The following is a 15,000-nucleotide window of genomic DNA, read 5'->3' as shown; positions in this document are numbered from 1 at the left end:
TTGCAATAAATTGCAGAATAAACCAATTATTTATGTTTTGATATAATGTATAACCATATATTTAGCAAGCATATGCATATTTTTTTGGTGTGGACACAGGACACGTATAATGTTAATGAATGTTGAATAAAGAAGCGAACAGAGAGTTTGTCCACGGTGCCACCTGGGCCTGGCTTTTCCCGTCAGGCAGAGTGCATTTCTCCGATGTTTTTCACCGCGAGTCACTGCGACTTGCACAAGTGCAACCCGTACAGCAGCGTGACGCTGTTTGGAGGAGCCAACAGGCGTGTATTGAATGGCCACTGCACAAAAAATACATTGAAATAATAATAGAAATAATAATAATTCAACCATATTAATAATAATAAAACTGATTTAAAAATGATGATACGACAATAATATAAATAGTTATATTATTGTTTATTATTATTATTATTATTATTATTATTATTATTATTATTATTATTTTTAGTGCTGTGTGTTGCACTCATGAAAGACACGGCGACTCACGGTGAAAACACCGGGGAATTAGACTATCATAAACTGATATGGTACTGACAGGATAACCGACATATGGGGGCGGTGCTGCCGACGTCAGGGACTCGCCTCCTCCTTTATTCAACGTTTATTAATATTGCAGGCGCCGCGTGTCCAAATTGCACCAAAATGGACACCGCCCGTCCCCGGGTCCCCAGCGACACGCCCGCCTAGTGTGACGCAGGTCGGATGAGCGGTTGTCCAGATAATCGAAGGACATACAGACAGACACAGAGATTCCTTCTTTTATTTGTTTGATATTTTTAGAAATATATTGGGACATATTTAAATGCATCCCATCATATTTTCCACTAAATAACCGTTCCGTGGGACGAGACCCTCATTATGTCACCCGGACACTTCATAACACCGCTATGTGAATGTGATGTATAATATATGAGCAGATGGCTGCGGTTGCAGGCCAGCGCTGCTCCCTGTGACCGTGGAGGTGAAGCGCCGCCGGCTGCACTGGCCTATTGTAGGGGGGCCCAAACCCGGGTCCTCGGTCCAATCTACGGCCTGTGGAGGAACAGCAGGGGGTCCGCAGGGGAAAAAAAAAAAAGTTTCAATATTTGATGTTTTTATTTTTTTGATTATTGAAAATGGTATTTGTGAATGTATGTACAGGACTGTACATGTTTCTGCATGACAACAAAAAAACTTTTTTGCTTTTATTCAGAGAAAAATGTCAATTGGAAAACGAGCAGAATGTCTTCATGCTGGAAAACATGTTTAGACAAACCCTGCACCCCGTGAAGGAACAAGTGGTTTCATGGGTGTGAACCTAAAATGTACTTTTTGAACGCTTTGTCAATTCAATGGAAATATTATGGGTTGCAAAATTGTACGACCACACGGCGCTACATGGTCGAGCTAAATGAATATTCCAAAGGTTTCCACAGAGGAAAACGTCCAAAATGTTGAGAATATTTTATTAGTATTACATTTTTTAGTATGACATTGTCTCTTTTTGGCATATTTGGCTGTTTTTGTTGCTTTTATTTGGCTTTTTTCAGGCTTCATCATTTGTTATGGTTTTTTTTCATACATTTCATCTTTAATGTCAATGCTTTAATGAATAACTGTTTTTTTGTTTTTTTTGCATTACACGGAGGCGTTCCTTGTTCCATTTCTCTCGGCAACTGAAACGATCCCTCACCATCCGACCCCGAACGCCATGGCGACGGGGGGTCAAAGGTCGCCCGCTCTGAGAGCCAATCAGCACAGGACGCTGTGTCGTCCCGGATTAAAGAAGATAATCACACAGAGAAGTAGAAAAATAGATGTCGGATTAAAGGAGATTCTGAGATAAAGGGATGGGGGGCAGGTCACGTTGAAACATTAGATTTATATTTTATAATATAAACCGTGACATTTTGAGGAAACAGAGATAAAAAATGAAGAATTGACATCAAGATGTTTCTTTCTCTTTTTAAGTGACTTTAATCCTTGAGCTCACTCACTTTACATTCATTTGCATTCAGTTTACATATATTAATATTATTATTATTATTATTATTATTATTATTATTATTATTATTACTATTATTATGTTTGATAAGCGCACGCTTTGTGAGTGCTCTCTACTCCGGCGTGTTTTGTCCAAAACTCCAACTCGCTGTTTGCCTGAATCAGAATTGGGCTCTCGCCCCTGGACCTTCCACCAGATGTTTCAAAGCCGTATAATTACGGATTTGGACACATTTTGGAATATAATAGAAATCTCACAAAGCATTCATGTACCCAAATAAATTGAAATAATCGGCAAAAAAATTGCTGTGTTCATCTGGTTTCCCAGAATTAAGTGATTTAGACCTCAGTGTGATGGTGGAAATCGTTGACATGAGCATTAATATGATTATTAATATGAGCATTACTGTCATAGGATGCGATTGTTAGCTGAAGCAGTAAAATAATGGTATGGCATGAAAATAATGATAATTTTTACATTTTAATAATATAAATAGTATACATTTCTAAATAATGAATGATATAATTTATTATAAATGTTAAAAAACAATAAATGATAAATAATTATCTTCTTCTTCTTCTTCTTCGTTGGGCTGCTCCCATTGGGGGTCACCACAGCGGCTGAGGGGGAGGCAGGTGGAGATCAGTCAGGACACACCTGAACAGGACGGACACAGGTTGAACACAGAACAAATACAGCAGGAAGTCGTTTTGCATGAGGGCGTGGTCTCTCTGCTAACCAACATTTTGCAGCGATTCCACCTCCTGGATGTTCTGCGTACGGACTGATCCGGAGCAGCCGTGGCTCTTTCATATATTCTTCCATTTTGACAAATAGCCATGACACAAAATCTCTGCTCGGGCCTCGGGGCGGATCAAGTGCTGGATCCCAGGGTGCGGTGGTTTGATGTGTGGTGATGGCTGCTGATCAGAGAATCTCTCGATGGGAATCTCTCGATATTCAAAATGTTGAAGATAAACAGTTGATATTTGTTTTTTAATTTTTTTTTAATTTTGAGTTGAATTGGACTGGTGTGTGTGTGTGTGTGTGTGTGTGTGTGTGTGTGAGTGTGTGTGTGTGTGTGTGTGTGTGTGTGTGTGTGTGTGTGTGTGTGTGTGTGTGTGTGTGTGTCTGTGTGTGTGTTGGAGATTATTTTAGATGGCTTTGAGAAAAGATGTCCTCAGTGAATTCCTGAGATTTCTTCAGATGGAGACTAATTTTTTTTTTTTTTTTTTAATGGAGAAAATCAGAGTTTTGAGGCTTTCTGCTGTGAAAGAAACAAATATTTAAAATATATATTTGGCTATTCATTTATTTTTAAAGATGCGGCCGTTTTTCGATATTTGGCAATTTTCTACAATGTTTTATTACATTTTTCTTTAATTTTAATTTTGTTTGTTGATTTTTTTTTAGTTTTATTTTTTAAAGCTTATAGTCTGCGGCATTCAGCAATTTACCAAATCCTCACCACAACAAATTCCTTGTGTATGAACGTATACTACTTTGTTGAATATACAGTGTGGCGTTGGGATGGGTTGGGTGTGAGCAGCCACACCTGTCCTGGGTCTAGGTGAATGGGGCCCAGGATCAGAGTGGCTGTACGCCTGTTGCTTGTCGGTTGGTCTAACGAGCAACAGGTAAAGCCCCCATCCCCACACACACCCAGGAGGGGTAGCTTGTGTTTTCTCAACGCCATCGTCCGTGTCTCTGTGCTGGGGGGCCCTGAATACGCCGCTCGGGTTGTGTGTCGCAAGCGAAACTGCCACAACAGTATGATGACATTTTGACCTTGACCTTGCTCCGTCTCCTCTACTCCGCCCTTACTCAATCAAACTGACTGACCCTGTAATCTGTTCCCCAGGGGGTCTGCGTGGAGCCAGCATCATCGACTCCCTGGACACGCTGTTCATCATGGGGTTGACGGAGGAGTACGAGGAGGCCAAGGAATGGGTGCAGAGCAGCCTGGAGCTCAACTCGGTAAGCCCCCCCCCCCCACCCCCGCCTCCTGCCTCCTGATCTGATTGGAAGATGATGTTTGATTGGCGGCTGTTGGAGCCAAATCACCTTCAGGATTCTTGTCTCTGACTCTTGAGTCCAGATTGGAAACTGAACTTGGAGTAACTAGTTACATTTACTCAGTTACATGCACTATAGTAGTGTTGAATATATTTCGGTGCCGTGCTTATTACTTTTACTTTTTTATATATATTTTATAGTAGACACTATATTTTAAGTTTACGTGCATTCAGCCAGCCTCCTATTAACCCATATTCACAATATTTGAGTTTAATTTTAGCCATGTTTGCCCTTTCCCTGATTGGTTGCTCAAATAGGCCGGCCCATAAGGGCGTGGCAGCATGTGGCGCCGTCAAGTTGTCTGACAGAGCTACCTCTAGAAGCTGCTTATCACTTCTGACAGACAGCTCACAGGCGGCAACGCAGGTAGAGCAGGAGGGACTGGCTTCTTATATAGGCTCTGTACCTTTATATATCTATACCTCTATCTATCTCAATACCTCTATACCTTTATCTATCTCTATACCTCTATCCATCTATCCCTTTTTATATCTCTATACCTTTTTATATCTCTATACCTTTATCTATTTCTATACCTCTATCCATCTCTATAGCTGTCGATACCTCTATCCATCTATACCTCTCTCTCTCTCTCTATACCTCTCTATACATATATCCATCTCTATACATCTATAACTATACCTCTAGCTCTATACCTTTCTCTACATCTATCTGTTTCTACACTTCAGTTGGTCTCTTTATGTCTTTATCTATCTCTACTCCTCTGTCTATACATTTATTATTCCATTTGTCTATATCTCTATCCATATATATATCTCTCTATGTATCATCCCTCCCTCTCTCTATCCCTCCCACGCTCTGAAATATATACTGTGTGTGTGCATGTATGTGTGTGTGTGCATATATATATATATATATATATATATATATATACATGTATATATACTGTATATATATATATATATATATATATATATGTTTCTCTATGTGTGTGTATATATTTCAAAATGTGGGCAGTGTGAGTGAGTTGTTTAAACTGAAAAAAGAGATGTAGAAATCTGAGACACACACACACACACAGAGTTTTGTGCTGTTTCTTAATTACAATGGCAGTGTGAACAAAGGCAGTCATTCACGGTACAAAGCAGCTTGTAAGCTCCAGCTGAACGGCCCCGTCGTGACGGGGGGTGATGACAGCTCCTTCCCGGCGGGCCACGTCGGCGCTCCAGTCCACCCTGCCTTCCACCCGGGGGCTCTGCCTGCCCCAACGAGCAGGTGACCGGTCAGCTTGTTTTGTGTCGTCGCAGAGAACAGTTTGCCTCGGTTGTTTCCTGCACGTGACAATCCGTCCTCATGTCGCCGTCTTTTGTTTATTTTCCTCAGAGTTTGGGAATTAATGGAGCGCACGTTACCTCTGTGTTTCCCAACCTGGCTTCTGCCACGGCACACTTTTTTTGCAACGAAGCCTTCCCACGGCGCACCACCATCCTCTTGGCCACCAAAAGCCTCAGAAACCGCAGAACTGTGCTCTTCATTGTGGCGTACCGACGGTTAGTGACGAGAGACTCGCAAACGATTTGAACAAAACCTTTTCAATGATCCAGGAGTCTGGACTCACTCTGTCAAAAGAGTAAATCTTCCACTCACAAAGTCAAAATAATCACTGAGAAGTAAATTTAATTCCAAGGCACAACAAGGCCAAGGCGTTTGTCATGATTCATATTGGATGTGACTGATCGGCCGACAAAAAGTGAATCGTTTTTACGTAATGAGATGATTCATGTGAGAATTCCATTCGCATGAACAAACTCATTTGTAACTGTAATTAATTTGCCAAAAAGTGTCTTTTGAAATACTCCAGATATCAATCCCGTTGACCTCCTGAGCGACCGTTGTGCAACACTGGTGTGGTCTAGTGGCAGCGCTTCTCAGTGGGACCCCCTGGAACTACCCCTGAAGTACCCCTGGGGGTCCCCGGGCCCCAGCTTGAGAACCGCTGCCCCACTGACTATACCACTGTACCCGACATAGGCCACTGCAAGTTGACCAGTGTTACTCAACGCCGGGTCCCAGGACCTTCAAGAGAGGTCCTTCAAGGGTTCACCGTGAGAGAAGACAATGCAGATATACAAAATACAAAAATGACTGTTTTGCTCCTGGTTCCTCTTTTCTCTCCCTAGAGCACAGACATGTGAGAAAGTTTAGATTCATTGGGGTTGCAGTGTGACAGCTTTTGTTGGCATAACTGTCAATTTACTCCAAGATTATGGTGTATGATACAGTGTTGGTACATTAAGACATCAATAAATGGAAACTTCACCCTCTCCGTCTTTACCGTGGGCAGTTAAAATTCTCTTATTTGCTTTCAGAAAGTGTTTTTTCAATGTACAAATTCTTAGGGGGAACCCTTGTGCCCTGTCTGGAAACCAATTATATGGATGAGTCACGACGCAGTAAATGTCAAACTACTTGTTCAGACAAGCAGCTTTAAACTCGCTTGTCCCTGCAGTACAATGATAATATGGTATGGATGAAACGTTTATTCTGGCAGAGCCCACTGCCGCCCTCCAAAGGTGAGAAACTTTGGTGGCGCAGCTAATCATCAAGACAAAAGGGAACCCGAACAATGTCTCCACCCGGCGTTGCCCGCAATCGAGCTTTCCCGACCCCCAAGGTGTTCCCAAATCACCCACCTCTGATTAAGTTGTTGGCACCGTCGGGCTGCGATTAGCATTTTCTAGCGGCGGTGGGGTCCTTGTGCTGGAGCCCAGCTTGCGTGAAGAGCGGTGCGTCGCGCTTAAAAGGGGTTGTCCACTTAACGCTGCCGGTGGTCAAGGAGCGGCGCTCGTTGGCCGGCGTCCAGAAAGAGTCTCCTTTATAGAGCGGGAATGAAAAATGACTGATGAAGACTTGGAAGGTGACGTTTTGTTCACTTCGGGCACAGACGGACATATATCACTTCTTTATGGGCATCCCTCACTTTTTCACCTCCCCCTGTCTGTAGCTTTCCACTCCACAGTGCTTGAATGCATTGTTGGTCCTTCTCTGTCCCTTAAGGATAGATGCATTACTGGCTGAGACGGGTGATAAATCCTCTCCCAGCGATCAGATACTTACCTACTCACACCGCTGGAGTTCTCTGGCTTTCTCAGCACCTTTCTCTCTTTTTTTTTTTGCACTTGTTTTCCTCATGCTGCGTTCAGGACGACCCTGAAACTTGTTCATTTCACAACATGTAAATGTCTGACCTTCAGAAATTGCTCTCAGGTAATCTACTCCGGGGAGCAGGAGAATCCGTGATGAATCATCCAACGCCATCCTTACTATTACCTCCATCTGTACCGCTACTCTACCCGCCCTGTAGCCTACACCCCTCTACTCTACCCCTACCCCCTTGAGGTCTCCACAGTTTACAGACCTAAGAGCTCCCTCCCTGTCAACATATGTTTGGATATTTAATCACAAAACTACCAACAAAAAACTGAGCATTCGGTGCCCCCTGTGGACAAGGGCGTCTGCTCTACGTCTGCTCTACCTCCGTCTACTCTACCTCTGCTCTGCCTCTGTTCTAAACCCCTTTCCTGCCCCTCCACTCTACCTCCGTCTACTCTACCACCGTCTGCTCTACCTCTACTCGCTCTACTTCAACTCTACCTGTACAAATTGGCTACAACACTTGAAGTTTCCCTTGGAAAATTAAAGTGATTCTTGTTCTCCGTCTCCCCTTCCTGTTGTAGAGTACCTGTGTTGTGCATTCAGTCAAGCTCCGCTGTTCTCCTCATTCACTGCTTCTATTTTAAGAACCGCCACCACAACAGCGGCAGAAAACTGAAAGCCCTCTCCAAGCCCGGCGGCGACAGGGAAGTGACTGTATAATTAGCACCATCTAGGTCTCTAATTTCGTTACCACATCTCAATTGACACTTGAGGGAGCGAGGAGTCTCTCCTGGTGCCTCGTCAGGGGGAGAAGGAGGCAAGCGGAGGCATTTAGCTGTCACGGCGCATGTGGCATTTCCTGATTGATGGGAAAATATTGGATACCTGGTTGTACCCGGCTCCTCTCGCATTCCAGACATTTTTGGGCCACATCATCGTGTCCTTGGAGCCAGGCCTGTCTCACCAGGCCGTTGTCAAAACATGACGCTTGTGCAAAACATGACGCTTGTGCAAAAAAATATCGTTAAACAACATTTTGACAAATTATTAAAACTATTATCTTTACATTGATATAGTGACGATGATGTCACAGATGAACATCAAATCTCTCGACTGGCAGCTCTACCTCTACTGAACCTCTACTATACTCCTACTCCTACTACCTCCACTTACATCTACTCTACCTTCGTTCTATCCCCTACTCTTCGTTCTATCCCCCTACTAATCCCCTCTTCTGTGCCTCTACATCTACACTACTTCCATCTTGGCAAAACGGCTCGCTTGCCGAATTAATTGAATGGTGTACTACTTACAACCGAGTGAATGTTGCATTATGGGACAATATTTGATCGTACTTCATATTATCTCATCATTTAAATTCCATGTGATTTCACTGGGCCAACTGACGGCTTGGAACGGCATGCGAAAGTATTTCTCAAGAATTGCGTTTTTTCAGTTTGCATTTCATTTTCTATGGGGGTAGGAGGATCGCTGAAGCATACCCAGCGCAGAGATTAGGTGTCGTAGAATTCCGTTCATACGCCACCAGCCACATTACTGGGGAAAGCAAATTCCAATGACTTCAGCAAAACGTGAAAGCGTATCCGGTTGACTTCCCTGAGACTGGAGCTCGATGCAGTTCCGGTCCTCCGGGCGTTGGGGGAGAGCAGACGCCGGCGTACTGTCGGCAAAAAGTGACAATAAACATGCCGGGAAAAGGAGACACTGGAGCGAGGATCCGTGAAGTTCAGCCTGTCCCCAAGGCGCCCTGTCGCTCTGGGAAACCGGGGGTTGCGGAAGTGGAATATGAAGATGTTAGTCACCGCCGATGCATCAGCGTGAGGAAAAGTGTGTCATCGAAACTTCGAGTCCCTACGAGGCTTGGCTGACTCTTGTTGGCTTTCATGGAGTGTTCCATTGGTTATTCATGTGCCATATGTTTGTACCGTACCGTACATACAAACCAGCTTGTCCGAGGTTGAGCTCTAATGTCAGTTCGGTGGGCTCACAAAATGTGACATTGGACGTTGAGACCGTAAAAAGGCTCAGGTGCATTTGTGTAAGTAGATATAGACGTTAGGAAATCCAGAGAGGACTCGTGTCTTGGTGGAGCCGTGGCAAAGCGCTGTTCCACTTCCACTTAAAGAGCTGCGGAAACCCCAAGGCCAAAACAAAGCTGCCAATGAAGTTTGACAGTTTGCTCGCGGACTTCCTCCCACTCGAGGGGGAGAGTTTGTTCGGAGACCACGCGGAGAAGCGCTCCGTCAGGCCGGGGAGCGGTGGGCCTGCAGCGTCTCACCATCTGATACCCCGAACAATGCGGTGCATCCGCCGAATCACAACCAGCCTCTCTGCTGGAAACCGAGAGGAAAGATTTGGCAACTGCTTCTAATAAAACACACACACACAGGAAAAGATCAGCGGGCTCAGTCCAACTTGCATTTGCCACTCAGAAAAGGCCAAAAGTGTGTCCATCCAGATGCTATTAATATTCCAAGTAACCAAGCGGAGGCTCTGGTGATATGTTACTGCTTTTGGGATGATTTGATTTTGAGCCGGGTGCTTAGAGGACGCTCTGCCGTGGGAGCACAGAGCACATATCAGCTTGTTTCGCTGTGAGCGAAGGCCATTATCCCGCCAGAAAGGCCTGTTTGTTTTGGGGCCAGTTATTAAACGCCAACCCTTGCCCGATGGCCGCTGTTTATCTGCTCTGGGCGGCCGTTTGACCTCGGACCACCTCCTGTCGGAGCGCGGCGAGCCACGAGTCGCCCCCGGTGTCGCCCTCCTCACCCCCTCCGCCCCTCCGTCCCAACCGAGGCTGACGAGGACAAGCCGTAGATCGGGGTCGGGGGCCTGTTTCTCCCGAAAGGCCGGCGCTTCATCGCCCGGACACGCGGTCGCTCCGCGTCGCGCCGACGGTTCGTTTTCCGGGCGGCGGTGAACTCCGCGGGTCTGTTTGCGGCGGAGGAAGAAAATAAACCCTCTGATCTCTGAGTGACGAGGGTTTAATGGAGATACGAAACCCGAGTGCTTCCAACTATCTGAGCATATTAAATGTAACAATGATACAGATTGATAACTGTGTCTTGAGGACACGGAGGACACATCCCAGTGAGCCCAGCTATAGCAGACATGCACTGCCAAGGGCAAGCTGCTGGACGTGCCATAGACCAGTGTGTAGGGGACGGCTCCGCAGGGAAGGGTCTCTGCGGAGGCTGCGGACCCCCCCAAGAGGAGGAAACCACACCCTACGGATTTTAACTATTTACCTAATGAAGTTTACCAATTTATTCTGTCGTTGAGAGACATTAACAACCTCCCTGGTCCTAGTCTGGTCCTACCCCACCCCCCCACCACCACCACCACCACCACCACCACCCACAGTGGAGATGCTTCCCACTGATAAATGGATTCTCCCCAGTTAATGGACAGGATGGAAGGTTTTAAGTGAATTAGGTCAAAATGGCGGGGGGGGGCTGCAACTCAGATGCAATTCATCACGCCGACCGAATATGATTAATTATTCAGTAGCCCCTTAATTTTCAGCTTAATGCATTCAGTGAGGCTGTTTACGACCGAGGCAAAGTCATAATTTCTCTCTCCCTCTCTCTCTCTCTCTCTCTCCCTCTCTCACTCAGATCTCACAAGGCTCCTTCATAGGAGTCGAGGGGTCGGAAGATCATTAATTACAACTTTCCCAGAGACGCCTGTTTATTTTTTTTTAGATAAATCACGCCCGGGCCTCGTGACCTCCGGCGCACTGATACCGTACCTGTTTAATCATCAGGGTTTATTTGGCTTCAAAGACGAGATCCGTGACGACTTCCAGCCGCTCTGCGCTCGGATTGGTTAAAGTGCTGCTTGAAAACTCACCGTTGGGACCCGGTCACCTCTCACTTGGGCCAACCGGGCTCCAACGGCGCCAACGCTTTGATTGGTGCAGGAGAAGTTGAGAATCGGCCTCTTGCTGGGCCTCATTCGTGAATCCGCGGCGGAAGTGCCAATTAGCATAGACCACGCCTCAACTTATCCATATAAGGGACTTCCTGCTTCCCACAGAGAGGACGAGCCGACTCGCCTGCACGTCTGCTGCGGCTGCCGGGGCGGAGCCGGTAGACGGCGTTCCATCCCGAACATCGTACTTAAATGACTTCCATAAAAAGTGTGGATTGATATAAAAGTCGTTTTTTTCGATTTATGAATTGCACGGAGGACGTTTGGTGCTTGTAGCGCGGAAGCAGACGGAGGATTTGGACGCGGTGGTGTCGGTGATGAAGCCGCGGCTGCAGGTTATTACTTATATAAAAATATATAATAATTGATGAATAATTGATAACTAAAGAAGGGCTTCCGTTGCCAGTGGAAACCAGGTGATCAGGTATTGATCACTCAGTTAACAGATCACTGATCACTACCGGGAAACTCTAGACGGGCGCTCTCTCCAAGCCACACAACAATATCCATAAATATATCCATAATGAGAAATAATCAATAATCAAACCTGCTTGGAGATGAATGTGATGCTTCATACTGTAGCCGCTCGGGTCAAGTTAATAAACTGCACATGAAACAGAGTTCATCTCAGGATCCCAGACTTAACACACAAATCAAGATGTGCAACGATAAATATTAGGTGTGGGATTGTTATTGGGAGATGTGTCTCATTCTTATATTTTATTATTTATTCTCTTTCACTTATTGTGGCTTTAATTTGACTTACACTCAGTTCAAGTCGGTCAGAACCATTTTCCAGGGTTTTGCCGTGGTGGTGAGTCGCCGATGCCCCGGGTTCAAGTACCGACGCCGACGCTTTCGCGCAAATCCGGCGCGGGCGTGGCCCCAGACCGACCTGCGGGGGCGCGGCCTCCCCGACCCGAGCGCGTTCACAGCAGCGTGCGCTTCGCAGGTCGTCTTCCGTCCACTTCCCTGTTTCACTTTCGGGGGCTTCACAGGGGGGCTCCGCGGGAGAAGGGGGTCAAACGTAGCTGTCTCCCCGCACAAACCAATGAGATGATGAAGGTCACTTTCTGCTGCGACCCCCCATTAACTTTACTCCACATTCGGTGGAATAAAAATTAGAACGGCGTTCTTTACTCCGGGGGTGAATACGCAAATGTCCATAAACGGAGCTGGAGGATGCGTTTCCCGCGCTGCCGGCCTCGCTCCTCCTCACCGTGTCGGCTCGATCCAGATCTAGTGATGTCTAGATCTTGATCTAGTGATGTCATCACCTGTCCGGTCCTTGGCCTTTGTCGGATCTGACCCTGACCGTCCGAGCTTTTTAGTTTCGTGTTTTAGCTCAGATTGTTGTGATGGAAGACCCCCCACCACCTCCATCCCCCTCCACCTCCCTCCAGCTCGCTCCAGCTCGCTCCAGAGGCCGGCGGCCATTAGTGCTAATGTTGGGGGCTGTCATTGCTGCCCGGGCGTAATCAGGCCTATAATTACTGTACATCCAAACGAATGCTTCTACAGAGAGAGAGAGAGAGAGAGAGAGAGAGAGAGCCCTCGAAAGTTCTTCGCCAGGCGGGGTCATCAGTGCTGTCATGGTGCACAGCATTCAGATGGCACCGTAGGCACCGGCCCGCACGGCAGAACCTAATTGGCCTCTTTCACGGCGGCTAATTAGCGCCGTCGTCCGGGCGAGGGCGTCGGCGCCGTCCGGCTTGACGCGCCGACGCCGGGACTTGTCCGGGGTCACCGCATCGGGGCACATCGGGTTTCACTTCCCTCCAGTTCCGCCGCTCTCGCTGCCAGTGAGACCCGGCGACACAAAGCTGAGCGCTGGGACCGTGGCATTGCCGAGCGACAGTGACGGCGGTTTATTCGCTTTTCATCATTACATTAGCGTCCGAGCGGTACGCTGCGCCACTGGGTGCCGCCGAGCCGGATTCTTGGCAGGCGCCCGCATCCCGGCGGCCTTGCCAATCGGGCTTCCGTCCCGGGCGCATCCAGATCCAGATCCACACCCAGATCCAGATCCAGGGCCGGTGCCACGGAAGTCTGGTCGTGTCTCGTGCAACACTCCCCAGGACGAAGGGAGGGGAATGCGGGCGGCGGCAACGCTCGGCTGAGGCTGAGCCACGACCGGCTGCGACGGCCAATCAGACGTTAGTTACCAGCTCACTCCGTGTCACTCAGATGGGGTTAGGGTGCCGCCGTTAGATTTGCCGAACGAGTAAATGCTCATTTTGTTTTCCGTCTCCTTCCATAGTTTACAGTTTGTAGAAACACCTGAGCCAACGATTGGGTATTAAGCAACCGGTTTACAGTCATTTATTCACCCCAAATTGATTTGATAATGATAGTTTTTGCGGTAGACGGTGGCAGGAGGCCATTAAATGATCACGGGGGAAGCATGTCCCTCCTGTTTCCTGTCGTTCATTCCTGGATCTCAATACACAGACGCCGGAGTCGACACCTTCCTCTGGCGGGAAAGTGGTTCTGCAGACGCGGAACGCCCGGCCGGGGCGTCGCCCGCCCGTCGCCCGCCTGCCAAGAATCCGGCTCGACGTGAACGTCCAGCGCCTCCTCTTGCGGTGCCGTCTCGCTGTCCGGGCGGGTCGCTGTCTCGCGGCCCTGTGTTCTCGCGGTCCTGTTGGGTTCCGTAGATAGTGATTGGTTGCAATTCAGCGGGAGCCGAGAAGCGGAGCAGCGTGAGAAAGCGGCCGGTGCACGTCATATCAGCTGAACCTTCCAGGAATTCCAGGAATCGTTGTTCGAGCTGAGAAGTAACTCAGAGCTGTGGACCTGCTCACGCCTTGGACGAGCAGTTCTGTGGCTTTAAACACATCCCAGAATGCACGGGCGTGTGTGTGTGTGTGTGTGTGTGTGTGTGTGTGTGTGTGTGTTCTTTGTCAGTCAAACATATTTCAGTAAAGGTTGCCCAGTTGCCCCGGGCAAGTAGATTTGGGCCATTGTCAACCATCTTGTGCCCTCTGGTTGCTTTTCTCATGTGAAAATGGTGGAACAAGTGAGAATGTGAAAAATGTGCATTATAAAAATGTAGGATCATTGTCAGTCAATTATAAAACTATATTAAATTCAGCAACTGGCAACCACTTCTAAAAGTTGTTGTCGGGCCCTGTATGTACAGGCCAAGTCAACCCCTTTTTTACGTCAGTGTTGGAGATTATATTATTTTATCATTAATATTATTATTTTATTATTATTATGATTGTCCTTCTTCTTTTTCTTCTTCTTCTTCTTATTACTATTATTATTGTTATTATTATTATTATTATTATTATTATCAACATTGGTCAAAAAAGTGAGAATATTTAAACTATGGATAATTATGGCCAGGTCTACTTTCCTTAGGTCAGCAGTGCAGATGATATAATTATTACTTGTAGGTTTTTTTTGTTTATTGGTTGAAAAACTGTTCAAGAGCTGAGCAGCCCACCTCAGCTCTCCAGTGACGTGTAAAACTCTTATTTCATATATTTCTCAGGTCATGTTCATGTTTTCTCACGCTGTAGGTTTGAAGCCAGGCCTTAAAAAAAAAAAGAAAAAAGAACAAAAGCACCTGCGCGTTTTTCGACGACGCCTCCGCGTCTTAATTATACGCTGGGCTTCAGGAGAGGAAGAGGAGGAGGAAGAGGGGATGAAAGAAAGGTGTTTCTCAGTCCTCCACACCAGAACGTACGGAGCTGTGCGGAGGATTAGCGGAGGTAGAATGGGTGGATTTGAAGTTTTTTCCTGCTCAGCATTTTATGACAGAGCACTATTCACCGAACTGTGGAACGGAGCCACAACGTGGAATTATTCCCCCTCGTCGGAAGAGTCTCTGAATAGAA

General features: G+C 46.8%; 1 protein-coding gene across 1 annotated transcript in view; it reads left to right on the top strand.

Moving 5' to 3' along the window:
• LOC307234007 (mannosyl-oligosaccharide 1,2-alpha-mannosidase IC) overlaps positions 1–15,000 on the top strand; it is a gene marked incomplete at its 5' end in the record, with an annotated part of 131,564 nt that overhangs the window by 31,029 nt on the left and 85,535 nt on the right. The window contains one exon of the mRNA XM_080005538.1: positions 3,870–3,985. Within this exon, the coding sequence (XP_079861664.1) occupies positions 3,870–3,985 (116 nt within the window). The remainder of the gene's footprint in view (positions 1–3,869; positions 3,986–15,000) is intronic.

This window comes from Zeus faber (assembly GCF_960531495.2).
Source record: "Zeus faber genome assembly, chromosome: 8".
NCBI lineage: Eukaryota > Metazoa > Chordata > Actinopteri > Zeiformes > Zeidae > Zeus > Zeus faber.
Note: the sequence above shows the minus strand (reverse complement) of the source record. Positions and strands in the feature narration are given on the sequence as shown.